This window comes from Odocoileus virginianus, chromosome 23 (genome assembly GCF_023699985.2).
Source record: "Odocoileus virginianus isolate 20LAN1187 ecotype Illinois chromosome 23, Ovbor_1.2, whole genome shotgun sequence".
NCBI lineage: Eukaryota > Metazoa > Chordata > Mammalia > Artiodactyla > Cervidae > Odocoileus > Odocoileus virginianus.
Genome location: NC_069696.1, coordinates 9722959 through 9749135, shown reverse-complemented (window position 1 = coordinate 9749135; position 26177 = coordinate 9722959). Strand labels below are relative to the sequence as shown.

The 26177-nt window shown below is 52.9% G+C and overlaps 2 protein-coding genes and 1 long non-coding RNA gene across 10 annotated transcripts; 2 read left to right on the top strand and 1 right to left on the bottom strand.

Moving 5' to 3' along the window:
• Positions 1-2632: 2632 nt before the first annotated feature.
• SMIM45 (small integral membrane protein 45) lies at positions 2633-3845 on the bottom strand. The gene has a single exon (XM_070453442.1). The coding sequence runs from the start codon at positions 3843-3845 to the stop codon at positions 3639-3641; it is 207 nt and encodes a 68-aa protein (XP_070309543.1). The 3' UTR covers positions 2633-3638.
• A 13-nt stretch (positions 3846-3858) lies between these two features.
• LOC110127001 (uncharacterized) lies at positions 3859-9277 on the top strand. 2 transcript variants are annotated; one of them, XR_011482936.1, is made up of 3 exons: positions 3859-3984; positions 5314-6221; positions 6690-9277. It is a non-coding gene; the product is annotated as an uncharacterized lncRNA (long non-coding RNA). The 2 variants fall into 2 exon arrangements; XR_011482935.1 differs by having other exon boundaries at positions 5314-9277.
• A 5248-nt stretch (positions 9278-14525) lies between these two features.
• On the top strand, positions 14526-25857 carry CENPM (centromere protein M). 7 transcript variants are annotated; one of them, XM_020876963.2, is made up of 6 exons: positions 14526-14659; positions 15178-15257; positions 17319-17411; positions 19425-19504; positions 20737-20828; positions 24928-25857. In XM_020876963.2, exons 1-6 carry the CDS (start codon positions 14603-14605, stop codon positions 25066-25068), a joined length of 543 nt encoding a protein of 180 aa, XP_020732622.1. In that variant the 5' UTR covers positions 14526-14602; the 3' UTR covers positions 25069-25857. The 7 variants fall into 7 exon arrangements, with proteins under 7 accessions (XP_020732622.1, XP_070309542.1, XP_070309540.1 ...); XM_070453441.1 differs by lacking the exons at positions 14526-14659; positions 24928-25857 and adding exons at positions 14731-15065; positions 22243-23511 and having other exon boundaries at positions 20699-20828; XM_020876965.2 differs by lacking the exon at positions 14526-14659 and adding an exon at positions 14737-15065 and having other exon boundaries at positions 20699-20828; positions 24928-25015.
• The last annotated feature ends 320 nt before the right edge of the window (positions 25858-26177 follow it).

The following is a 26177-nucleotide window of genomic DNA, read 5'->3' as shown; positions in this document are numbered from 1 at the left end:
TGGGGGTGGTGCTGGGTCCCCCCTCTTTCTGGTGTGGGGCGATGAAAGACACCGGAAGGGCCCTGCCCTCCAGTGGGTCCCCACAGAACCCACTCACCTGCTCACCTACCTCTGCCATGCCCTGCCTGCCCTGAAAGTCCGTACAGAGAGCCCCGACTCACATACCCACCAAACTCTGAGGGTTTCCGTCCATTCTCCCCATCCCAGACTCCCAGTTTCAAACCCAGGTGCTGGTAACCCCCTGGGTCACCCTGGTTCACTTCTCTCCACCCTTATATCCTCCTCCATAAAGCAGCAGCCTCAGTCCCTCTTGGTTTTCACCCAGCATCCCTTCCCTTTCCCCTCCCTTCCCTTTCCCTTTCCTTCCCTTCCAGCTGCAACCTACCCCTCAGACTATGAGATCAGCAGAGCAACTCCAGCCCTGTCCCCTGTGGTTGGAGCTGGAGCTGCCTGGTGATCAGCGCACCCATTCCCTGGGCTCAAGAACCCGGGGGCTGATGAGAACTTTTTGCTTGAACACGACGTATGCTCCCTCCTGAGATCAATGCACTAGGGCTGTGTGAGCCTGGGACTGTCTGGGCAACTTACCACCTCATGGAGAAGAAAAATCCACCTGGATGAAGCCCACAGGGCTGAGCGAGATGGGGAGAGAGAAGGATGGCTCTATGGAGCACTGGTGACATCCTTGAGCCCCAGGGTCCAGCCGAACCTGAGTCTAGGAGCAAATCCTTTTATTGCAGCTGTTTTCAGTTTGGTGCCTTGTGGCTGCAAGAGTCTTGGGCGGTAGTGTGGTAGAGTCTCTGAAAGCTACAGAACACTCTGCTGGGTCAGACGGAGGTCAGGGCGGTGAAACTCAGAAATAACAGAGCTGGGCTGGGTTGAGACAAGAGAGGTGCCCAGCACTGGTGCCCCTCTTGCCTCGCTCTAACCTGGTTCTGCAAGACAGCCCCTGCAATTCCTGGGTTCGCTCCAGGGGGGAGGGTAGCCCCACCCTCAAGGTAAGAAAAGATAGCTTTTGTCCTGGCTGACTCCTAAGATGGGGCTTGTTCAAGAGCAAGCCTAGGCCTGGGGTAAGGAGATCTGATCCAAATCTCAGCCCCTTGCCCTGTGCCCTTGGCAAATCCCTATGAAAACAGAATGGCAGGGATTCCCTGATGGTTCAGTGGTTAAGATTCTGCCTTCCAATGTGGGTAGCATGGGTTCAATCCCTGGTTAGGGAACTAAGATCCCTGGTTGCAGGATCCCTGATCCTGTGGGGTACAGCCAAAAATTTAAAAGAAAAGATGGAATGCCAGCTGCCTCCATGTGTTCTCCCCTTTTCAAGGAGGGAGGACTTTTTTTATCTATTTATTTTATATGGAGTATAGCCAATTAACTCTGCTCTGGTGAACAGCGAAGGGACTCAGCAATACATATATTAATACATGAATCCATTCTCCCCCAAACTCCCCTGCCATCCAGGCTGCCACATAACATTGAGCAGAGTTTCATGTGCTAGACAGTAGGTCCTTGTTGGTTATTCATTTTAAACATAGCAGTATGTACATGTCAAACCAAAATTCTAAAGGAGGGGGACTTTTTTTAATGAAGATACAGCTCTTCCCAGACTCCGTTGCAGCTAGGAGTACCCATGTGACTAAGTATGGGCCGGTGAAGTGTAAAGGGAACTAAGGGTCCAGCCAGCCACAGTATCCCTCAAGAGGGCAGGTGACCACTTCCAACCTCCTTCCACTCTGCTCCTCAGGGTACAGAAGACCCCCCTGTGGGCGGGGGGGGGGTGCACCAACCAACAACATCCCTTCAGCAAGAGAGGAGCAACTCAGGTCCCTGAACACTGCGTGGGCCTGGCCACCAGACCAGTCTGGATAACCTCCATATGAAAGAACCATGAGAAAGAAAGGATGTTCTATTTGGTATCAGGCTGTATTGTTTTGCATCTCTGTGCCTGAACTTATGTCCTCACTGGTTCTCTACCCCAGGAATTCCAGTTAGCATTTTTGGTTGTCCCAGGTCAGGGGAGGGCACGGGGCTACTGGTTTCTACTGCATGGAGCCCAGAGGTGCTCACCACCCTACTGCACGCACAGGACAACCCCCCACAGCTAAGAATGAATGATCTCATCCAAAAAGTCAACGATACACCCGCTGAGAAATTGCTCTTTCCTTCTGGCAATTCAATTCCCATCCCCCAAATGGGGGATATTGAACGATCATGGGGTTTTTTGTTTGTTTTTGTTTGTTTCTGGTTGCACTGGGTCTTCATCGCTGGGCACGGACTTCCTCTAGTTGCGGCAAATCTGGGCTACTCTTTGTTGTGGTTCTCGGGCGCCTCACTGTGGTGACTTCTCTTGTTTCAGGGCACAGACTAGGCACGCGGGCTTCAGTAGTTGCAACACTTAGACTCAGTAGTTGCGGCTCTAGAGTGTGGGCACAGACGTTGCAGTGCATGGACTCAGTTGCTCCGTGGCATGTGGGATCTTCCCAGACCAGGGATCAAACCCATGTCCTCTGCATTGGCAGGAGGAGTCTTATCCACTGCACCACCAGGGAAGTCCCTGAACTATCATGTTTTTTATGAGGATCCAGTGAGATGACAGACATGAGCCTACTTTTAGGAAAGGAGACAGTCCTGCTGAGATAGTCATGGAGTCTTTATTATTGCAATAAATTAAGGTGGAAGCCCCAGAGAAGGGGAGTGAGGCCAACAGATGTCCAAAAAGGAAGGGTGGTGCTCCACAAAGGAAGGGGCTCCAGGGTGGGCTTGGGGGGGCAGCACAGGACCAGGAGAGGAGGCAGGGCTTCTGCCAGCAGCCTCAGTCTTGGGAAAGGAGAGAAAGGGGGAAGTCCAGACAAGGAAGGGGGGCGGGAACTGCTGCTGGTGGCCCCCATAATGCCCACGGAACTCACCCCGCCCCCCACTTCTCACCCTGCCTGGGGCCCCCCTCTCCCTCTCACACATACATGCTTCTCCCCCCCACCCTGCTGTCTCCAAGGCTGCTTACTCCTCCAAAACTTTCTCTCCCTCTATGACACACACACACATACACACACGTCCTTCCTCTATGGTCTGGCCCCTGGCACGCCCCATCACACACACTCATCCACGCTAAGTTTGGGCCCAGAGCAGTAGAGCTGGGCTGCCCTGAGCTGACTTCCCTCCAAAGGGGGCCCTTTCCTTTCAGCAGACTTGAAGCCTGGCCCGTGGAGCTGCAGGGTCGAGACCATCGGCAGGAGCGGGGAGCTGAGTGTCACCCAGGACCCTGAAGGGACGTGGGAGACCTGGAGACTCAGGACCGGCAGAGTGCCTGGCTCTGGGTGGAGGGCCAGGAGCGCCGGGCAGCACAAAGGCACTGGGGGGAGCAGGATGGTGTCCCCGGAGCTGGGGAGGGCAGGCGTGGGGTAAGCAGGCTTGACCTGGAGAGCAAGCCCTAGGGCCATCAGCAGCAGCGACATCTCAAGGCACCCAGGTGCCCCATCCCTGCACAGCCGGGTCCTCCTGGAGCACCTCCTCCTGGAAGGAGCCAGGCTGCAGAGCGATCGCCCGGAGGACCAGGGGTGGCCTCCCTCTGCCCCAGGGTCTCCAGGCTTGGCGGCGCGGGAGAGGGCACCGCCCCGCCACCGCCGCCAGCACAGGTCAGCTCAGACCTCGGGACCCCCGAAGGCCAGGTTGTCGCGGACCATCAGCGTCTTGCGGAAGTCGCGGTCCACCAGGGGGCGCTGCATGCGCCACTTGTGCGCCTCCTGCAAGCCGGGCTCGAAGTAGTAGATGCAGGCGCCGAAGCCCACCAGGATGAGCACAGAGATGAACAGGTAAACAGGCACGAACCAGTCCAGGAAGTGCGGCATCGCGGCGGCCTTGGCTGCTGAGACACGGTCGGTGAGAACCAGCAGAGGGGCGGCTCGTCCACCCACCCACCCTCCCTCCCTCCCAGAGGGGGCACCCGCGGTCTTCACGGAGCCAGGTGGCCAGAACATCACCTCGCAGGTGGGTAGACACCCGGAGAGTGGGGGGCAGTGACTCAGCACCCTGGGCTCTGAGCAGGCACACAGCCAGCCAGCCACCCACCCAGGGGCCCGCCCAGCTCCTACTCACAAGGAAGCTTATAGCGGAGGGCCCCCTATGCCTCAGTCCCTCAACAGAACTTGTGGCCTCAGGCCAGTTGCCTAACCTTTCCGGGCCTCAGCATTGTCCCCGGCAGAAGGGGGGACAACTACCAGAGACTTGAGGGGACGGGGTGAGGTGACTGACCTCTCAGAGCTCTCAGTAAAGGACGACTCGGTCAGTCCTCCTTTGAGCCCCCTCTCCCGGCTCTGAAGCGTCTGCAGAGGCTGCCACTTGCCAGCCCCCTCACAGATGAGTGGGTCCCCAGCCACCCGTACATCCTGGCCAGGGGTTGCTTGGTGAAAGCGTGGTGAACAGCCACCCATCCCCAGGAAACCTGGTTGATATCAACAAGGTCTGCACAGGCTCCTAAATTCAGGCCCGTGCCCCATGTCATAATTATAAGAGCATGGACAAGGGCAGCAGCCCCCAAAGACGGGCCTTGATTTCCACATCCATAAAAACGGGAAATTATAGGGCTGTTGTGACTGTTAAAAAAGATAATTTATATAAAACGCTCGGAACCAGTGCCTGATGCTTACTGAGTGCTACATAGTACTTTGTTCTTGTTCTCTGAGCCTCAGTTTTCTTATCTGTAAAATGGGCATAGAAGTAGGACCCACTTCTTAAGGTCTCTGTGAATGTTTAACAAGACAATGCCTAAAGTGCCTTTAGCATCATGCTGCCTGGAGCAGAATCAGCACTTGATGAATACTAGCTGATGTTATTTCCAGGGCACCAGAGGTAGGGAGAGCAGGAAATGGAAGCTGGCAGGTTTAAGGTGATTCACAAGTGTTACATGTATCTAGCTCCTTAGAGTGGTCCACCCCTGCTCTCTGCCAACCTTGCCAGCCTCATCTCCCGCACTCCACGCCATTAGAGGGAACCACTTGGCAGTCACCTGCGTGTGCCTGCATGTGATACAGTCTCTATCTCTGCATGTGCTTTCATTTTCCTGGAATGTCCTTTGCATTCATGTTCATCTGGCAAACTCCTATACATACTTCAAAAGGCACACCACAGATTATCTCCTCCAGGCATGGGACAAATCAGGACCCATTTAATCCAGCCTCGAATGGTTCCTGAAGTATGAGAAAGGGGTAGGGTGAGGAGCCCCACCTCTGCCTGCCAGGCAGGGAGACCACGGTCAGAATGGAGTCACAGACCTTATAACAGGTCTCTGGGGTAAGTATCATTGTTCACATTTTATAGATGAAGAAACTGAGGCCTGGAGAAGCTTGCTAACTTGCTCTGAGCTACCCAACTGAGAAGTGATGGAGTTGGATTCCAGTCCCTCAGCGATGTCCTGAGGTTTGGTGGGGAAAGACACCTGAGCTGAATGAAATGAGCCAAGGCCCACCTTGTCTTCTCGGGAGGGAAGAGTGACCTCCAGGGCTGGCTGAGGAGAAGCCCCAGGTTCTCAGACCTCGGGCTCCAGACTCCAGTCCTCTCGCCCCTCTGCTGCTGGGTGGGTCTCCGAGGAGGGCTATGGCCCCAGGGGAGGCAGAGGTGCTGCTCCCCAATCCTGCATCCACCCGGAAGCCCTCCTGCACCCTCCAAGGTCCCCACTGGCCGCTCCAAACCACAGTGTCTCAAGGTGCCCTATTCTCTTCACGGAGGAATAAAATGAAGAGTGTGCTAACGGCCCAGAGTCAGGGCTAGAGCCTGTCCTCCTAACCATCTGCCTTTCTGGAGAGCCAAAGAGAGGGTTCTGAATTGCTTGGTGTGGCCTGGGTTTGGGGGAGGTGGAGAAGGGGACCTACGAGCAGGAAGTCTGCTCCAAACTAGCCTGACTGAGACCGAGAGATTTTTGCACCCTCCCCTGGCCCACCCAGGACCCCAGGCTCCTTCGAGCTTAAACATGAGGATGGAGGACTTGGACAGAGCAGGAGCCGTTTCAGCCTCAGTGCCGAGGGCCTGTGGAGAGGTGATTTGGGTCTCCCACCCTCTCCAGCCTTGTGAAGAAAATCCCAGGCATTCTGGGGCAACCGAGGACCCCAGACCTTCTCCTGGCTTCTCAGGACTGGCTCAGCTGAAGCAGAACCTCCACTGGCTTCCTTGTGACCTTGGGTCGCTCCTCAGCCTCTCTGAACTTCAGCGTGTCCCTGCACAATGACGAGGTAGGCATGGGGGCTACCAGATGACCTATAAGGAATTTTCTAGCCCCCATTCCAGCAACAGTCCCATCCAGGACAATGCGAGCGTTGCAGACCTCCTTTCCCTGCCTCTCAAGCCGCTGGTACCTCTCAACCTGGCAGCCCAACCCCCGCACCCGCAGACCCACCTCAAGCCCTGCAGAAGCCTGTTCCGGGGGCTCTGGGCTGAGCGCACCGCCTCGGCCCAAGCAGCTCAGTGTCGGCCCGTGGACTCAGTCGTAGCTGCTGTCCCCAGAGATGCTGCCATCTGCAGCCGCCCTGGGTGCGGGAAGCAGAGAAGGGGCGAGGCCAACACACACACCCCCCCCCCCCAGGAGAGACAGTTTCTCAGGCCCAGGGGCTCTGCCTGGGCGGAGGGGGGAGGTCCTGGGCTGGGCAGCCTGTACCTCTCCCCGCCCATTGGAGACCCTTCCCTCTGCCCCCCACCCTCAGGATAGCAGGAGGTGGGACCCGCCTCAGCCAATCAGCAGCCTGGCAGAGCAAGGGCTTTATCCTCCGTTGCCCTGGCAACCAGCCTTCGCTTCTGGATCCCCCGCACTGTGCACGTGGTACAGAGATGACAGGCAGGGCAGGATAAATTTGGGACGGATGGGAGTCACCCAGCAGGCTGCTGGACCCCAAGAGGAAGCGGCCCCGACCGAGATAAGTAGGATGATTTGTAGGCTTGTCCTCTGAGGGTACGGAGAGACTGGGGTCCCTGGCATGGGGGTGGAACACCAAAGCAATAGCAAATAAAGCCAATGAGGGTCATATGCTAAAGAGGGAAGAACCAAAACTGAGAGTCTGGACACACTGGTCCGATGTAGTGTTTATCATATGCCAGGCACTGCTTTAGTGCTTTGTTTATATTAACTCATTTGTTGGTCCTCCAAGGTCACATGGGAAGAAAGTCTCAATGCCAGGGTCAGAGCCCTAGCCTGGGCTGCAGGCTCCCTCGCAGGGGCTGGGTTCTTCCTCACCAGCCCCAGAGTCCCCCAGGCTGGGGCGCAGCCTGAGGTGGTCGTGGCTTTCAGGCACCGAGCCCTCCCTGGCTATCCAGGCCTTGCCCCCACATCACTTCATTTGCTCCTTCAGCTGGGTGGGTGTCGAAGCCCATTTTGGGGATGATGCAGCTTCAGTTCAGAGAGGTGCAGCAGCTTACCGTCTCCTTCTCCAAGATCATTCAGCTTCTCAGTGACAAAGCCAGAGGGGCCGGGGGTGGGAGAGGGTCGTGTGCAAGCCTGGGTCCTCCCTCCTGTGCTATAGACAGAGTGTGTGCAGAGTTTCACATGCCTGGTGAGCATTCAGTGAACAGCAGTGGTTACTGTCTCAGGAGGAGAGAGCAGCCCCGGAGGCCCACAGGACAAGGAAGAGGCTCAGAGGAACCGTCTCCCTGGGGAGTCCATTTCCAGAAGCTGAGGACGGGCATGTGGGAATGGCCATAGGTAAAATGGTTTTGGGTCTCTGGGTCCCCCACCCCATTCCACACACACCCTGCCAGCTCTGAGACCACCTGGGAGTCCTGCAAGGGTCCTCTCCCCTATATCCAAAGGGAGTGAGTTTGAGTTTCCAGAGGGATTTTTTTTTTAAATAACGTTGACATCTTTTTGGACTTCCCTGATAGCTCAGTTGGTAAAGAATCCGCCTGCAATGCAGGAGACCCTGGTTCAATTCCTGGGTCGGGAAGGTCTGCTGGAGAAGGGATGGGCTACCCATTCCAGTATTATTGGGCTTCCGTTGTGGGTCAGCTGGTTAAGAATCCGCCCACAATGTGGGAAACCTGGGTTCAATCCCTGGGTTGGGAAGATCCTCTGGAGAAGGGAAAGGTACCCACTCCAGTATTCTGGCCTGGAGAATTCCATGGACTATACAGTCCATGGGGTCACAAAGAGTCAGACACGACTGAGCAACTTTTCAAAGACTTTTTAAATTAATTTTTAATGTTTGTTATTATTATTTTGGCTCTTCTGGGTCTTTGTCGAAGCAAGCAGGGGCTACTCTTCCTTGCTGTGCAGGCTTCTCATTGCGGTGGCCTCTCTTGTTGCAGAGCACAGGCTCTAGGCAGACAAGCTTCAGTACTTGTAGCACACAGGTTTAATTACTCCACACCATGTGGAATCTTCCTGGACCAGGTATCGAACCCATGTCCCCTGCATTGGCTGGCAGATTCTTATCCACTGTACCACCAAGGAAGTCCTCCAGAGGGGTTTTATTAAGATATAAGGTGTGAAAGTATTAGTTGCTCAGTCGTGTCTGACTCTTTGCGACCCAATGGACTGTAGCCTGCCAGGCAACCTCTGTCCATGGGATTCTCCATTCAAGAATACTGGAGTTACCGTTTCCTTCTCCAGGGGATCTTCCAGGCCCAGGGATCAAACTGGGTCTCGTGCATTGCAGACAGATTCTTTACCATCTGAGCCACCAGGGAAGCCCAACTGAAGCCTGTAAAATGTAAACCTAGTGATGAATTTTTACCTGTGTATACACTTTTGCAAGCAGCACCCAGATCATGTCTAGGGTGTTTTCATCATCCCAGACAGTTCCCTCCTGCCTCTTGCCAGTCAACACCACCTTCCCACAGGCTCTCAGTGATCTGATTTCTGTCACCATAGATCAGTTTTTCCTGGGCTTGCATTTCACATAAATGGGATCTCACAGCCCGTGCTCTTTTGTGTCTGACTTCTGCTGCTCAGCACAATGCTCACTCCACTGAAAATGCTGCCTGTACCAGCGCCCCACAGCTTGTTTATCTGTTCACCACAGAAGGACATTTGGGGCATTTCCAACGTTGGACTCTGATGAGCAAAGTTGCCAAAGTGCTATTCAACATTTTGGAGTGTGAGGGCAGAGAGGAGGTGGCGGAGGATGACACAGGGGGCACAGAGAAGCTTTGGAGGTAATGGATATGCTCATTATAAAATGATTGGGATGGTGCCTTCCTGGGTGTATCTTTATGTCAAAGCTTATCAAATCGTGCACATTAAATATGTGTAGCTTATTACATGTCAATGACACCTTAATAAATCTGTTTTTTAAAGTGATCAGTGGCCCTTGGATATTGTTCTAGTCACATGATTCTTTGTTCACACAAAAGGTTATTATACTTTTTATTTAGCCATTTATTTTTGGCTGTGCTGGGTCTTGGTGGCTGCGCCAGCTCACTCTCTAGTTGCTGTGGGCAAACTTATGTGGTGGCTTCTCTTATTGAGGAGCACAGGCTCTAAGGCACTGACTTCAATAGTTGTGGTACACAGGCTTGGTTGCTTCGCAGCATATGGGGTCTTCTCGGATCAGGGATCAAACCCTTGTCTGCTGCATTGGCAGGCAGATTCTTTACCACTGAGTCACTAGGGAAGTCCCACACAAAAGTTGGTGGGAAGCTCAATATGCAATAGAGATAAAGCCAGAGCTGCTTCTGTTAAAAGGTGGGATGAGGTTTCCCGATCCCACCCACTCAGCTTCCCCCTACCCCTCACGGTGCACCCCTGCCCACCAAGGCAGCATCTCCCCAGGGTTCCACAGAAGTCAGTTCAAAACACACTGGCCCAGAGGGTCTCTGATGGCCCTTCCAGTTCTGGGTTCTGATATTACTACAAGAACTTCCAGGCCTGGATCTGGGTTTCCTACCAATCTCTACCCTTCATCACAGGATGGATCTTACACACCACTGTTTTCTATTGCACTACCTGCAAGGGGGACAAGCATCAACTCACCTTGATGCCTCAACCGACTGTCAGCAAAGTGTAACGGGGCTCTCCCCAGGGAGCTTTAATGCACCTTCATCTGGGCTGCAGCTGCTTGCCAGGGTGACTCTCACTCACTGTGCTGCCTTTCGTTGCTGTTATCTGTCCGTCCACCCTGAAAACTCCGGACAGCAGGAAGGACACCTCTGTGCCCGGGTCAGCCCAGCATCAGGCCCAGCCCAGGCAGGCGCTCCACACAGCTGGGACTGAATGGGTCTCAGCTCAGCCCCTCCTGGAAGATGATGAGCAGGGTCCAGAGTCTTTCCTTGACTGTCTAAGGGCCTCAGTCACCTGGGCCTCCATCACCTCTCTACTTCATCTCCACTCCTCACCTCACCTGCTTGAGCCACTGGCCACCTTGCTGCCTCTCAGAAGCCTCAGGAATGCTCTCCACTTGGGGTCTTAGCACTTGCTGATCCTTCTGCCTGAATCCTCTTCTTCACTACGTTTAATTGGCTCCTCTATCACTGCATTCAGGCATCTGCCCAAACATAACCCTCTTAGCAAGGCCCCCTCCAACCTAAAGCAGCTCCTCCAGCCCATCCCGTTCTAACTCCTAGGACGCCTTGCTTTATTTTCCTAGTACTAACTACTAACTGGCTGTCAGGGACTCCCCTCTATGCCGCAGGCCATGGGGAATCAAAGCGGCATCTGCGCTGGGGCAGGAGCTCCACGCAGCCGTGTACCTTCCTGCTCTTTCTAAACAAGGTTTAACTCATTTGATCTGTAGGGGGGAAGGATTGACTAGACAGGAAGTGCCCCCTGCTCTTGCAGATATCACACTGTGTGATCACTGTCTGACTTCTCCATCACACTGAGCTGGTCAGTCCTGTCTGGTTCATCTGTGTTCCCAGGGTAGGGCATTGGGTCTGCCCTAGGAAATGAGTGAACGAATCACTGCTGAGAATGAACGAATGGATGTAAATCAATCAACTCACTCATTTGACAAATATTTATTGAGCAACTACTCTGTAGGTGTAGGTACTTTTATTTATTTTAAAAAGTATTTTTATTATATGAATAAGAAAGGCATTCCTTTTTAAAATATTTATTTATTGATATTGGCTGCAGCAGGCCTTAGTTGTGGCACACAGGATTTTCAGTCTTCATTGTGGAGTGCAGGATCATTAGTCTCAGCATGCAGATTCTTAGTTGCAGCATGTGGGATCTAGTTCCCTGACCAGGGATCCAACTTGGGACCCCTGCATTGGGAACATGGAGTCTTAGCCACTGGACCACCAGGGAAGTTCCTACCAAGCACTTTCTAAAGTGCTGGATGTACAAAACTGACAAAAATCCTTGTCCTTTGTATTTTATATTTTGGTTAGAGAGACAATGAGCTGGTAACTATATAACTATTAGGAGAAGCAGTCTTCCATGAGCTTTGAGTCCCTGCAAGTTCTTGCTGGGCAAGACAAGAGAGCAAGGCCCTGAAAGCTGCCTACCCAGGCCATTTCTCAGGGCTGTGTTTATAACAAGCAATGTTGAGGGATGAGGTAACATCTCCTCCTGGAAAAAGAACAAGCATGCTTATCACTCACTATAAAAGCAGTATTAATTTCTGTGTTCCTCTCCCATAATGCCATGCACAAGGTATACAGACAAACACAATGGGTCCTTTGCAGGGCTTGGGGGACATGGGGGGAAAATGACACAAAAATAAAGTATCGGCGACTGCTTTTACCATGAGTAATAATAATGTCCCTTGTCCCTTGTCCAGGAGTTCCATGTCTCCTGCAGCATCCATGAAAAGACTATTGCTAAACAGTAATAAATAGAAACCGTTTATTAGTTTGCAAAATCTCAGATGCTGTACAGTTGTAAGCAATATGTGAAGTGCTTTTGAGAAAACTGAGCAGAAAAGATGAGAGAGAAATTATGGGAGGGCTTGCTCTCTCTCTCTCTCTCGATATATATATATATATATATATATATACTTTTTTTTTTTCTGAGCTGAACAGCACGTGGGATCTTAGTTACCCAAGCAGGGATCAAAGCCAGGACCCCTGCATTGGAAGTTCAGAGTCTTAACCACTCGACCACCAGGGAAATCCCAGGGCTTGCTACTTTATTTTATTTTTATTTTCTACTTATTTGTGCCGGGTCTCTGTTGCGGAACACAGGATCTTCACTGAGGCATGCAGAATATTTAGTCTCGGCATGCAGGCTCTAGCTCCCTGAGCAGAGATCAAACCCAGGCCGCCTGCTTTGGGAGCCCAGTCATCATCACTGGACCACCAGGGAAGTTCCATGCTAGCTATTTTAGATGAGGTCGTTCAGAAAGCCTCCTCTGATCAAGTGACGTTGATGCAGATACATGAATAAAGTGAGGAAACAAGCCAAGTGACTATTTGGAAGTGCATTTCAGTCAGAACCACAGAGGCAAAGGTCCTGGTGAATGAAGTGAAAGTCACTCAGTCCTGTCCAACTCTGCGACCCCATGAACTATACAGTCCATGGAATTCTCTACGCCAGAATACTGGAGAGGGTGGCCTTTCCCTTCTCCAGGGGATCTTACCAACCCAAGGATAGAACCCAGGTCTTCCGCATTGCAGGTGGATTTTTTACTAGTTGAGCCAGCAGGGAAGCCCCCGGGAGCAGGTTTTAAAGAGAGAAAGGCAGAAGATGAGGCTGGGGAGTCCATCAAGGGCCAAAACACACAGAGCCTCAAGAGTCATGCAAGGCGTTCGCAATGTACTCTGAGTGAGGGGGACTACCAGTGGGTTTGGACCAGAGAAGTGGGCTGCTCTGATTTCTCCTTCAAAAGGAAGACTCTGATTGCTGTATGAGAACAGCCAGTGGCCCCGGAGATCGGTGTGGACAGAGGGAGCCTGTAAGAAGTCTATTACGGTAGACCCAGTGAGACATGCCAGCGTCTTTTCGATTGAGGGGTGGAAGTGGTGAGAAACGGTCAGCTTCTGGATGCATTTTAAGAACAGAACCAGAAATTGGCTGTGAGGTGCAGAGAAAAGGAGCCAAGAATGACCCAAGATTTTGTTCTGAGCAGCTGCAAGGAATGAGTCAACTGAGCAGGAGGCGACAAACTTAGCATATTAAAAAGCAGAGATACCACTTATCAGGAAAGGTCCATGTAGTCAAAGTTATGGTTTTTCCTATAGTCATGTATGGATGTGAGAGTTGGAACCATAAAAAAGGCTGAGGGCTGAAGAATCAACGCTTTTGAACTGTGGTGTTGGAGAAGACTCTTGAGAGTCCCTTGGACAGCAAGGAGATCAAACCTGTCAATCCTAAAGGAAATCAACCATGAATATTCATTGGAAAGACTGAAGTTGAAGCTGAAGCTCCACTACTTTGGCCACCTGCCTCATGGGAAAAGACCCTGATGCTGGGAAAAACTGAGGGCAAGAGGAGAAGGAGGCAGCAGAGGATGAGACATTTGGATGGCATCACCAACTCAATGGACATGAGTTTGAGCAAGCTCCAAAAGACTGTGAAGGACAGGGAAGCCTGGCATGCTGCAGCCCATGGGGTCGCAAAGAGTTAAAAATGATTTAATGACTGAACAGTCCTGAATATTCATTGGAAGGACTGATGCTGAAGCTGAAACTCCAATACTTTGGCCACCTGATGTGAAGAACTGACTCATTTGAAAAGACCCTGATGCTGGAAAAGATTGAAGGTGGGAGGAGAAGGGGACGACAGAGGACGAGATGGTTGGATGGCATCACACAACTGACATGAGTTGGAGTAAACTCCGGGAGTTAGTGATGGACAGGGAGGCCTGGCGTGCTGCAGTCCATGGGGTCTCAAAGAGAGTCGGACACGACTGAGCAACTGAACTGCACTGACTGAGCGACTGAACAACAAGAGCGCCTGGAATGATCATGAGTGAAGGAAAAATGAGTAAACAAATCACTGAAGACCGTCTTTCTCCCAGGAGTAAAATTAAAGTCCTGTCTCGCAGGCAGCACCTTTGGTGCCTGGGGCCAGCCGTGGAAAACTTCCCCTTAGAAAGGACCTACTGTCTGGCACGTGGAACTCTGCTCAGTGTGAAATGGCAGCCTGGAGAGGAGCAGGGTTTGGAGGGACAGGAATGGAAACGTGTGTTTGTATGGCTGAGTCCCTTCGCTGTTCACCTGAAACTACCACAACATGGTTTGTTAATTGGCTGCTGCTGCTGCTGCTAAGACGCTTCAGTCGTGTCCGGCTCTGTGCAACCCCATAGACGGCAGCCCACCAGGCTCCCCCGTCCCTGGGATTCTCCAGGCAAGAACACTGGAGTGGGTTGCCATTTCCTTCTCCAATGCATGAAAGTGAAAAGTGAAAGTGAAGTCGCTCAGTCGCGTCCAACTCCTAGTGACCCCATGGACTGCAGCCTACCAGGCTCCTCCGTCCATGGGATTTTCCAGGCAAGAGTACTGGAGTGGGTTGCCATTGCCTTCTCCAGTTAATCGGCTATCCCCCAATAAAAGATAAAAAAAATTTTAAAAGAGAAGAAAAAGCTGTAGTGTCTCCTTTAAGAAGGCCCTGCTCGGCCCCACCCCACACGAAGCTCCGCCCAGACAGTGTCACGTCACCCGCTCTTACGCATAAGGGGCGGGCCAGAAGAAGGTTTGAAAGCCCTGCGCGCACCCAGCGAGCGGCAGTTGTCAGTTACCGGGGATGTCTGCGTTACGGCCGCTGGACAAGCTGCCAGGCCTGAACACGGCCACCATCTTGGTAGGCGTTAGCAGCCCCGATTCCCGCGCCCACCTTTCCTCCTGGGCCGCGCCTCAGCAGCCAGGCCTTCTGCGGCCCTCTCAGATTCTGGCCTGGGCTGCTCCGGCGGGAGTGTGGTGGGTGGGAGAGCGCCTCTCTGAACCAGTCAGAGTTAGCTGCCCATGTCTCCACCAATAAGTGCGCGGCGGGCTCTTTCTGAGTTTCTGATTGGTGGAGCGGCTGGGCCGGGCGCCCGCGCGCAGGGTAGATGCAGGCGGTCCAAGATGTGCTTTTCCCCCCGTATCCGGGCCAGGCCTCCGGTAGAAACGAGGCTGTCCCAGGGAGGATCCTGGGTGGGCAGGTAGTGAATGGAGCCGGAGCGAGTGCAAACCTCAGACCCTCACCCGTGCCTGCCGTAGTCCTCTCGGTAAAGAGTGCCTCGCGCGCTACAGCCAGAATCCTGGGGTCGCGGCCCTCCGGGCCCAGCGACGGGGCTGCTGTATCCAGGGATCCATTGGCCGCCTTCTCTCTCTGGGCAGCTAGTGGGCACGGAGGATGCTCTTCTGCAGCAACTGGCCGATTCGATGCTCAAGGAGGACTGCACCTCGGAGCTGAAGGTGTAAGTAGCCTGCGCTGCAGATGTCCGATCGCTGGCCTGGGCTCAAGGGAGGGGGGAGGTGGGTGGAGTGGGTGGGGGTGGAGCGGAAGGCCAGAGAGGCCGGTGCAGGTGGGGCGAGTTTTGACCCACCGCTCGGAGTCTCCGTCCTGACCCGTTATCTGTTCCCGTGTAAAGCATCCTCTGTCACTTCTCTGTCTCGCCAGCTTTTCTGTTTCCCTCTAGCACTTGTCACTATAAAGAAATTTTCATATTATGCCATGTTGGCCAAAACTGGTATCCATCACTCCAGTGGCAATAACATTGAACTGGGCACAGCATGTGGAAAGTACTACAGAGTATGCACACTGGCTGTCATTGATCCAGGTGATTCTGATATAATTAGAAGCATGCCAGAACAGACTGGTGAAAAGTAAATCATGTACAATTTTTCTTTAATAAAACTGGCCACAGCTTGTTTTAAAAAATTCCCTTGTTCACGTGTTTGTTTTCTTGTTTCCAGTCTGCCACCCTGAGGCACCCCAAGGTTAGCCCCCTGAGGGCAGGGACTTTGACTTTTGCTGACTGGTGAAGAAGCCCCATTGCCTTGAGCAGTACTTGGCCCAGAATATTTAGTTACTCATATACTCCCCAAATTTGGAGAAAAGGTGACTAAAGTGTATTTTGCTTTCCTTTTTCTAACTGATAGGGAGTAGAAACAGCTGTTGGCAGGAGTCACGTGACTGAATATATGTGGGTGTCATTCTCCCTGATTGAAAGACAAGCTCCAGGGGTCTAAGTTGAATGATCTAAATCTAGAGTGTATTTCCTTTATGGGAACTGGAATTGCCCCTTCCTAGAGAGAACATCATCTTTCCCTCGAAATAAAGGTTGTTCATAGATCCACCTGTGCCCTACCCGTCTTACCAGGCTCTTAGGCTATAGAACACCAAACCCCATCACTGATAATCTCAATCCCGTAGCTCAGAAATAGGAAAAGATAAAAAAATAATTAATTAGCATCAGAGTAAAAGGAAAATGTGGACAAAATCGCCTTCCTTGAGCAAGATGGAAATCATTACCAAAAAAGGAAATACTATTATCCTATTTTTAGATTCCATCTATTGTATTCTAGTGTCTGAATGTGTATACATTTGTACATGGAAAGATATTTAGAAAAATGTTCTAACATTAATAGTAGTAATTTTTAGGTAACTGAACTTCTAGGAGTGTGTGTGTGTGTTTTAACTTTTGTTATGTTTTGTAAACTTTTTGGTATTCTTGAATTAGAAGCTGAAGGGTGGGGCAGATGAGTAATAGGAATAAATGGAAGTGGGCAGAAATAAAGGGTTAAAAAAAAACAAAAACCCTTCAGGTGGGTATTTAACAATCTGAGACCAAGTACACACAAGAGTGTTGAGGGTGACTTGCCCAACGTCACACAGCTGATAGTTGGCAGGCTGGAATTTAAACCCACTTCTATCTCACTCCAAAGGGCTTCGGTCTTAACCCCTAAATTCATAGTCTAACACCTTCCTCTCCCCTTCTGAGCCTGGCCTCCCTCCCAGCATTCAATGTAGATGGCTAGAAGCCATCTTATATCCAAAATCCCCTTTTGCCAAGGGAGTTACTAAACTTTCTGGCAGGGAGAGTAAAGCAGGTGTAATCTGAATAAGATCAGCTCTGCCCTGCCCCTGTGTTCACTTGAGGAGTCTTGCCCACAAAAGCTTCCTGTAGGGGCTTCCCTGGTGGTGCAGTGGCTAAGTCTCCATGCTCCTAATGCAGGGGGATCGGGTTTGATCCCTGTTGGGGGACTAGATCCCACAAGCCACAACTAAGAAAAAAAAAATTCCTGCAGGTTGCAAAGATCCCACATGTAGCAACAAAGATCGAAGATCCCATGTGCCACAACTAAGACTTGGCATAGTCAAATAAATAAATATTTTTAAAACACACACACACAAAAGCTTCAGGTGAATAGGGGAGGAGCTTTTGACAGCCTCTTTCCCTACAAAGGGTAGTGTGTGAACAGTCATTATGATGTGGGTACGTGTATCTTGAATTCTGCGATCTCTTGTTTTTCAGCCACTTAGCAAGGTCCCTCCCTCTGCCCTGCAGCGTGAATCGGCCCCGAATTGACTTGATTGTGTTTGTGGTCAACCTTCACAGCAAACACAGGTGAGAGCCAGGGGATGGGGCTGTCAGTGCCCAGATGCGGTTCAGGATTGTGCTGGGACGGTGGCCTCACTTGGGAAGGAGAGGAGACAGGGAGAGGCCGCCTGGGGGCAACCTAGAGGGTGAGGAGGGAGGAGCCAGTGCCAAAGCAAAATGTTTAAAAGACACTGACAAATGCCAGCGGTGTCATCTGTCATTTATCTAATGCTCTCTGAGGCCCACTCTGCCTCCCTGACAGCAGCACAGATGTGAGTGAAACGGACCTTGTTCTCAAGGTCCATTTGGGGAGGAATCGACTTGAACAGACAATTAGAGTACCTGTGATGTGTACTGTCAAAGGGGAATCCTGGGGTTGTGAGAGCCCGAACAAGACCTCTGACTCTTAGGACCCAGGTCAAGCTAGACTTCCTGGCTTCCTGGAGGTGACATCTACATAGATGCCGGAAGGAATTCCCTGGTGATTCAGTGGTTAAGACGCAGCACTTTCACTGTGGGGGCCTGGGTTCAATCCCTGGTCCGGGAACTAAGAGCGCAGAAGCCACACGTGACACTCAGTCAGTTAAAATAACACACAAAACACTTGAGGGATGAGGAGGAGTTAGCCAGGCAGGGATGACGGTAAGCAGGATGTCCCAGGTGGAGGGCTGGTGTACAGACAAGAGGAGCACAGCATGTGTGGAGGACCGTCCAGGCCTGGGCCGGCTCAGAGCCCAGTCCACTCTGGGCCGGGGCAGTGGCAGCATGGGTGATGTTGATGCTGGTGGCCTGGCCTGGCCTCCCCACAGTGCTGGCTACCCTGGGGTCAGGACTGTAGCCAATCTAGGGAATACAGGTGGAAGGTCTCCCCTCTCCTTCCTGGGGACAGCTGGCTAAGAACAGGACACAGGGTCCAGCACAGAAACCAGGGCAGACACCTACCTGGTCCTGTGGTGGGGTTAAGGGAAGGCTGTGGTGGAAACGCCTGAGAACCGGGGGACGGAGACACCAGACACCGGGATCGAGTCCAGACCGCACGACCTGACCTCTGGGAACCAGTCAGCAGGGACTTAGGCCCGGGTGGGGCAAGAAAGGGCTGAGACCTGCCGCGGGCGCCCTGGCTCACAGGGCTGCTGCTCTTCGGGTGAGGTCTCTCTGTTCACCAGAAGGGACACCGACGAACCGTCTGAGCAATAGGGCCATTGGTCTCAGGCCTTGTTCATTCACGAAGCCAGACCGAGATGGCCTTTGGCCTGGAAGACAACAGAGTCTTTCAATCACTCCCTGGATACCAGTGAGTGAAGGCCTCAACCCAGCAGGTCAAGGTGCCCTTGTTTGGAGGAAGAGAGTGTTTTCATACAACTGATATGACTTAAAATCGCTGTCATCTTACTGAAAGGCAATTCAGCAATAGTTATCCACACTTTAAAAAGATACATACTTAAAAAAAAAAAAAGACACATACTGTGACCCAGCCCTTCCACTTCTAGCATCTGTTCTACAGAAACATCTGCTTAGTAGGAGATGTAGGAAACAATATTCATGCAGCGTTCTTTGTGATGGTGAAAAACTGGAGACCATTTAAATGTCCACCACAGGGCAAGCAGTTAGTTTGGGGTATGGTGTGGTCATTCCAAAGACTGTAACAGAGACATCAAACTCAATTAGACCCAACTAGCTGCTTATACATATCACTGCCTGTATTTGCACATGAAGAAAATTCCAGAAGAATTACACCCCAAACTATTGTGGCGTCATCTCTGGGGAGTTAAAACTAGAGGTGGTGCTGGAGACGGGGAGTTTTACTTTTTACTTATACACCACTATTTACTATTTGATCATTTCACAAACTTGACTCACTGTATAATTAGAAGAAGTTTAAAGCTACAAAAGGACAAAGTGTTCCTCCAGGGCCGTCTCCCATCACCCTTGTCTTATGCCCTGGCCTCTCTGTGATCAGAGGCGCGGGGGCTGCTTCTGCCTTCTCTGTTGTAAGGTATGTCTTCTGCTTGTTTTCTTGCCCTGGCCTGGCCGCCCCAGCCTGCAGAATGTGGAGGAGTCCCTGTGCCACCTGGACGCAGCCTTCTTCCTGGGGAAGGTAACCTTCCTCGCCACGGGAGGTGAGTGCCTCCCCTGCCTGCTGCCGTGGGTGGGCCCGTGGTGGACTCCGTGCAGAGGCAGCCTGGGTGATGGGGAGACCGTGGGCTTTGGAATTTGACTGCTGTCTGTCTCCATAAAGTAAGTCGGAGCTGATTGTTCTGCCAGGTTAATTCTGCTGAGATCATTGCCCTGGGGTGCCTGGCGGCTCATCTCCTGTTACTCTTCAGATAGTTCTCCAAGACTCTAATATTAGCAGTGGAAATAATGGTAGCTAACCTCGGGGACTTCCCTGGCATTCGAGTGGGTAAGACTTCGCCTTCCAATGCAGGGGGTAAGGCTTCAGTCCCTGGTCAGGCAGCTAAGATCCCACATGCCATCTGGCCAAAAAATCAAAACATAAGACAGGAGCAATACTGTAACAAATTCAATAGAAACTTTAAAAATGATCCACATCAAAAAGAAAAAAAAATCTTAAAAAATAGCTAACCTATATTGAGCACTCACTATAGACCAGACTCTTTTCTAAGTTCTTTGTTTCTGTATCGCTTAATTTTCACAAGAAGTACTATTGAGGTAGGTAAGATTGTCTCTCTTTTACAGAGAAGGAAGCTGCTCATGAGGTTAGGTAACTCGTCCAAGGCCCCACAGCTAGACAGTAGTAGAGCAGAGTTCATAGTTAGCTGGTCATATTCCAGGGCCCATGCCTTTAATGATTGTACCATGTGGCTTCTCATAAATACTTTTTTCCTTTTTTATGTGGCTGACCCCAATTTTCTGCCCCCTGGGGGACACCTTCCTGACCAGCCCTGCAGTCTGGGCCCTCGGGGTGTCCATGCAGGCCTCTGTCAGACTCCTCACCCTTCTGCCGACGCTGATGATGTGTCTGCCCCCTCCACCAGCTGCATGTGAGCTCCTGACTCACATTGTTCTCAATAAGCTTTGGTGGAGAAGTGAACGCCAGGCCCCATCTGTGTATTCGTTCACTGACTGTAGTAACTCAGCGGAGAAGGTGCTGTTACGATCCTCATTTCCTAGATGAGGAAACTTCATGTGTTTAGTCCGACTCTTATCAAGTCTCTTCAGCCTGTTTTCTGATCTGATGATCTTGACTGCCCTGAAAAGAAGGTACAACAGGCCTGTCACCCAAAGAAGGTAGAAACTGTGGCCCAGAGAGGGGACGTGACCTCCTGGGCGCAGTGCTCCCTTCATCACAGCCAGGAAAGTGGAGGTGACCGGCGTGGCTTCCTTGCAGCTGGGCGGGACAGCCACTGCAGCATCCACCGGAACACCGTGGTGAGGCTGGCCCACACCTACCGGAGCCCCCTGCTCTTCTGTGACCTGGAGGTAAGGACCTGCACACGCGGGCCGCGGGCTGGCACAGTCAGAGCACAGAGGGCATGGCAGGGTGCTTCTTGGAGGATCATGAGAACCTGAGTGAAGGGGCTCCTGATGTGGAGACCAGATCCTCGCTAGAATCCTGGCTTTTCCAGTCTCTGTCCTTGGTTGGGTCATCGTAAGCCTTGGGTGCATCCCTGTAAAGTGGGGTGACACATCTTGAGTTCCATTTGTACACCGGGTGCCATCACCTCTTGCTTTGACATTTTTCTTTGTACTCATGGCTAAGTCTTGTGTGTGTGTCTATGGGTCCCTGTGAATGTCTCGCTTTTCCGCAGGGGTGTAAGTGCTGTGAGGCCAGGCATCCTGTCTGTCATTAACCAGCAGTCAGGATGCCGTCCGTTCCCTCTTAGCTGCCTGGATTGCAGACCTTGTCGGGTCCCAGCCCAGGGCAGGGGGTCCAGCAGGCAGCAAGGATGGAGGTTGGGGGGTGGATAGATGGCTGACTGGATATATGTGATGTTGGTCCTGCCCTGACTCGCTTCTCTCGGGGTTTCTCACGAGGTGAATCCTAGCTGTGAGGGCAACACACAGATTTCTGCTTTGCTGATGAGTTTTGCCCTTCAGCCTCTCTGTGCAGTGTGGCGCCTGAAGACATTTTGCTAAAGGGTTCTCAGCAAGAGCTGATTCTATCCCCTCTCTGGGGGTCTGCTAAGGGCTCCTGGGTCCTGGGCTGCCCCACCTGCACACCAAACCTGCTCAGGTGGTTTAGGGTTCTATTTTTTTGTTGTTTTTATTGTACACTGGAGTATATTGATTTACAGTGTTGTGTTCATTTCAGGTGGACAGCAAAGTGATTCAGTTATACATGTATCCATTCTTTTTCCGATTCTTTGCCCATATAGGTTATGTTTATTGGTTTTGAGGTTCATTTTAAAGATTTGTGTTTCTGTTCTGGGTCTCACGCCTGTCCCCAAAGGCCAAGTGATGTGGTGCAGAGGGAGGTGAGTCAGCGTGTGTTCCATCATTACCATCTAGACCAGAGGTGCTGACTCTGGGGTCTATGGACCCCTCTGGTCCGAAGAGAGAAGAATTCAGGGGAGTTGTGGCTTTGGACAAGAAAAAAATTACTTTTTTTCCCACTACCCTCTAGAAGGAATTTAGCATTATGAATGTAGATGGGAGGCGACAGTAGTGTTAGCAGAGTCTCTGACTGTTAGCCACAGGAGCGCCAGACACTGGCACGTCCCATGGGGATGGGTCGGACCTCATGACTGCTGCGATTCTGCAGAAGCTGTTAGACCTCGGTCTTCTCACCCAGTGCGTCGCTTAATGCGCACACTGCTCTGTCACAGATTTGTGTTTCACCTCTGATCACGACTATTTTAAGAACCCGGACCCTAACAAGGCTCTGATCTCACAGGTAGGACCCGAGGCACCCTGAGGTACCCGGCTTTGCTCACAGTCACACGGCTGGCAAGTCAGCAGAAGAGCCAGGCTGGTGTGCCGCTGACTCTCCTGGCTGAGCAGGCTGGCTGCGTGGCGCGTGGTGGTGCAGTTCTGCGCGTGGCCAGGAGGTGGCAGGCTGTACCAGGTCCTACGTTGTCCTCTAGCCCGAGAATGTTGGTTGCTCAGTGGTGTCCGACTCTCTGCGACCCCATGGACTGTAGCCTGCCAGGCTCCTCTGTCCATGGGATTCTCCAGGCAAGAATACTGGAGTGAATTGCCATGCCCTGCTCCAGGGGATCTTCCCAACCCAGGGGTCGAACTTGGGTCTCCTGCTTTGGCAGGCAGATTCTTTCCCATCTGAGCCACTGGAAAAAGGTCTATGGCTGACTTTCTATTTCCAGCCTGGAGCCGGCGGGCTGAGAACCTGGGCTTGGCATCCTCTCATCCAAGGCACCCAGTGTTTGGACAGCCAGCGGGCCTGGTACCTGTGCAGTCCTGTCCAGGGTCCTCTCCCCAACTTCATGAGCTGGAGCCTCATTGTGTTTTGAGGCCTTTGCATGGCGGGAAACACTGGCCCGGTTTTACAGGGCAGGAAACACGCCCAGGGAGGTGCAGGATTCGCCCGGTGCAGTTATTTCCCAGCTCCGCTACTAGGCTCTGTGCAAGTCCCTGAGGACCAGATACCTCGACATTGGCCCTGCCCCTCAGAACGGAGGGAAATAGACCGACACGTCACGCCTGCTGCGGCAGGAGGATCCGCAGGGCTTTGGAAGCCAGGCAGTGAATCCAGCCATTCTTCCCGTCGGGCGTCGGGGCAGTCACAATGGGCTCAGATGTCTGGGGGCCACGTCTCTGGAGTAGGGTGTGTGGATGGGAGGAGGCCCGGCCAGAGGCGGGAGGCCCGGGGACGAGGCTGCAGGAAGCAGGCCGTGGAGCCCTTGGGAGAGCAGCGGCAGTTTGGAGGGACCACTCAGAGGCCACAGCCGCAACACCCAGAGGACTCCTTGAATAGGAACAGGAATAGGTTATGTTTCTTAACATAACCTACGGCCTGTCCAGTGTTGTTCTAGGCTCTAGGGAGTCAGTGTAGTGCAAAGCAGTGTTAACACTCCCAATTCTGTTCTAGTGAAGGAAACATGGGAAGTAGAAAGCGTGGTGTGTTAGGGCATGGAGATGTGACATGTCAGGTGGTGGTAAAGCAACAGGATTAAATAGGGGGTGCAGGGACTCCCTGAAAATCTGACCTTTAAGTGAAGATGTGAAGGGAGGTGCCATGGAGCCTCCTGGTGGAGAAGCCCACGGGGCTGGAGAAACTGCAAGTGCAGAGGCCCTGAGTTTGGACGCTGCCTGCCATGTTCAAGGCCCACGGGGAGCCATGGCGCCTGGAGCAGAGCGCGGCACTGACATTGGGGCCAGATCAGCAGGGCTCTGTGGGTCGCAGTAAAGGCGTGGTGGCTTTCACTGTTAGACTGGGGCAGCGGAGGGGTGTGGGGCCAGGGAGGGCCGCAGCCCGACTTGGGTTTTGAACGGGGCCCCTCCGCCTGTCTGGAGGAGAGTAGACTGGAGGGATGCAAGGGCAGGAATAGGGAGAGGGGCCTGGGGACTGTGTCTGGAAGAGTTCAGAGTGGTCTGGGCTCTGTGGTGGCCGGGGAAGGGGGAGCTGGGATGGTCTCTGATGCTGGGTGTTTCCAGGGTGGGGCTGACAGGTGTGCAGATGGCCTGCCTGTGAGACAGGAGAGGAAGAAGAGTCAGGGTCAACTCTGGAGTTTTCAGCCTGAGAAGCCCCGCCCCTGCCCCCCCACCCCCACCCCAGCAGTGAGGTGTTGAACAAAGGAGGGAGTGGCCTGAGAGGTGGGAGGACTAGCTGGTGGGGGTGGGTCCTGGGAGCCGGAGAAAAGGCCTGCCAGGGAGGGAGCAGCTGCCTCAAACTCCACTAAGAGTACCCACTGAGAAGGAGGCCGGTGTGTGAGGACTGGTCGCCTCTGGACTTGGAACCCAGGAGTCACAAGGTGGAATGAGAGAAGGGGTCTTCAGGCGGCCCGGCTCTAGCTTGGGTGACTGGGCGGATGGTGGCGCCCTTTCCCCAGTTAGAGAAGGAACAGGAGAAGGAGGAGGAGCTGGGAGGCCATCTGAGCATCACTGTTTATTCTTCTTCCTTTCTGGAGCATCTCACCAGCTGGGGCCTTCGCACAGTCTGATTACCTCTGCCTAATTCCACGGCTCTTCTGGGCCCACTAACCCTTCCGTGGCCCTGGTGTAGGGACCGTCTGTTGATGGCACGTCCCTGTCCTCCGTGAGGGCCACTCTCCCCACCCCTCCTTTCCAACCTGGGCGTGCTCGTCTCAGAGAGATCCCAGTGGGTGCCGCCCCAGCATTGGTTGGGACTAAACCTGGTTCAGACCCCAGCTCGACAGTCGCTCACCGGGCCTCTGGACGGCGTCCCTGACCTTGCCAGCCCCGCCTGCTGAGCCTTCGTTTCTTCTGGAGTAGGGTCAGCATCTCTGGTACCCCTGGAGGGCGTCTGAAGGGTTTCCATAAGCTGAGGTGTGGCGCAGATGGGGCATGGCCCTGAGGGCAGCGGTGCCCAGAGCTGTCCCCACGTCTCAGCCCCCAGCTCCCCTCTGGCCACCGCCTCACCGCGGTCCTGTCTCCTCTGCAGATAGAAGACTTCCGCGCCACCATGGCGCAGCGCCTGGTCCGCCTGCTGCAGATCTGCGCGGGCCATGTGCCCGGCGTCTCGGCCCTGAACCTGCTGTCCCTGCTGAGGGGCTCCGAGAACCCCTCCCTGGAGGACCTGTGAGGCCCCCGGCCGCCCTCCCCCGCAGCTGGGTGCCCGGGCCAGCAGTCACTGTTGCTGGAGACCGTGCCAGGGCTTGGCAGGCCTGGGTCAGTGGGCAGTTCCCTCAGGGCCTAAAGTCCTCGAGTTTCAACAGGAAGTGCTGGGGGGCGGCGGGGAGCAGTCCAGCTGGTGGGACTCCAGCCCCCTACCCCTCTCATGCCCACCCCAGCAGAGCCCCAGGTCTTCGTTGATCTGACTTGTTACCTCTCAAGACTTTGTTTGAACAAAGGGTCCGTGGCTGAAAGAACGTCACTGAACTCATCCACCACTTTGATTTTGTAGATGAGGCAACTGACTCCAAACAATTAAAGAGTCAGAGCGGGTAAGGACTTCCCTGGTGGTCCCGTGGCCAAGACTGCACTCCCAATGCTAGGGGCCCGGATTCGACCCCTGGTCAGGCAACTAGATCCCACATGTTGCAACTAAAGATCCTTCATGCCTCGACTAAGACCCGGTGCAGCCAAATAAATAAATAAATATTTTTAAAAGAGTTGGGCAGTGGGAGCTTGAACTCTATGAGCCCAGTCCGACTCCACATCCTGGCCTTGCCATTCTTACAGGACCTGCGGAGCCTCAGTTTCTCCAGGTGTTAGATGGAGATTGTTCAGCTTACCTTGCTGGCGTCGTAAGGGTTGAGTGACATGGTGGTAAAGGTGAAGTGCCTGAGGTGTATTGTATTACTCCTGTGCTTGTTTGGGTGCTCCATGTATCTCATAATAAATGTGTGAATGCTTGCACGGCACCAGATAAGCACTCCACGAACAGTTACTTGAACTATTATGTGAAATCACACAGAGCTAAGTTACAAAACTGGTGCACATCCAGGTATTACACCACGAAGTCAAGCTAGAGAACCTGACCGAAGGCTGGTTTCTGGGCTGGCCGCAAGAAACTGCGATGACGGCTGCTTTCTTTCTCCTCGGGGTCTAATTAGAATCTGTGGCCATGCTGAGATGAGGCTGCAGAATTCCTGGCAGCCAGGTATGAGCTGCAGCCGTGCCCCTGTAGCTGGCTGGACACTCCCGTGGGAGCATGGGTGAGGAGGAGGTCTGGTGGGAGAGGAAGACAGC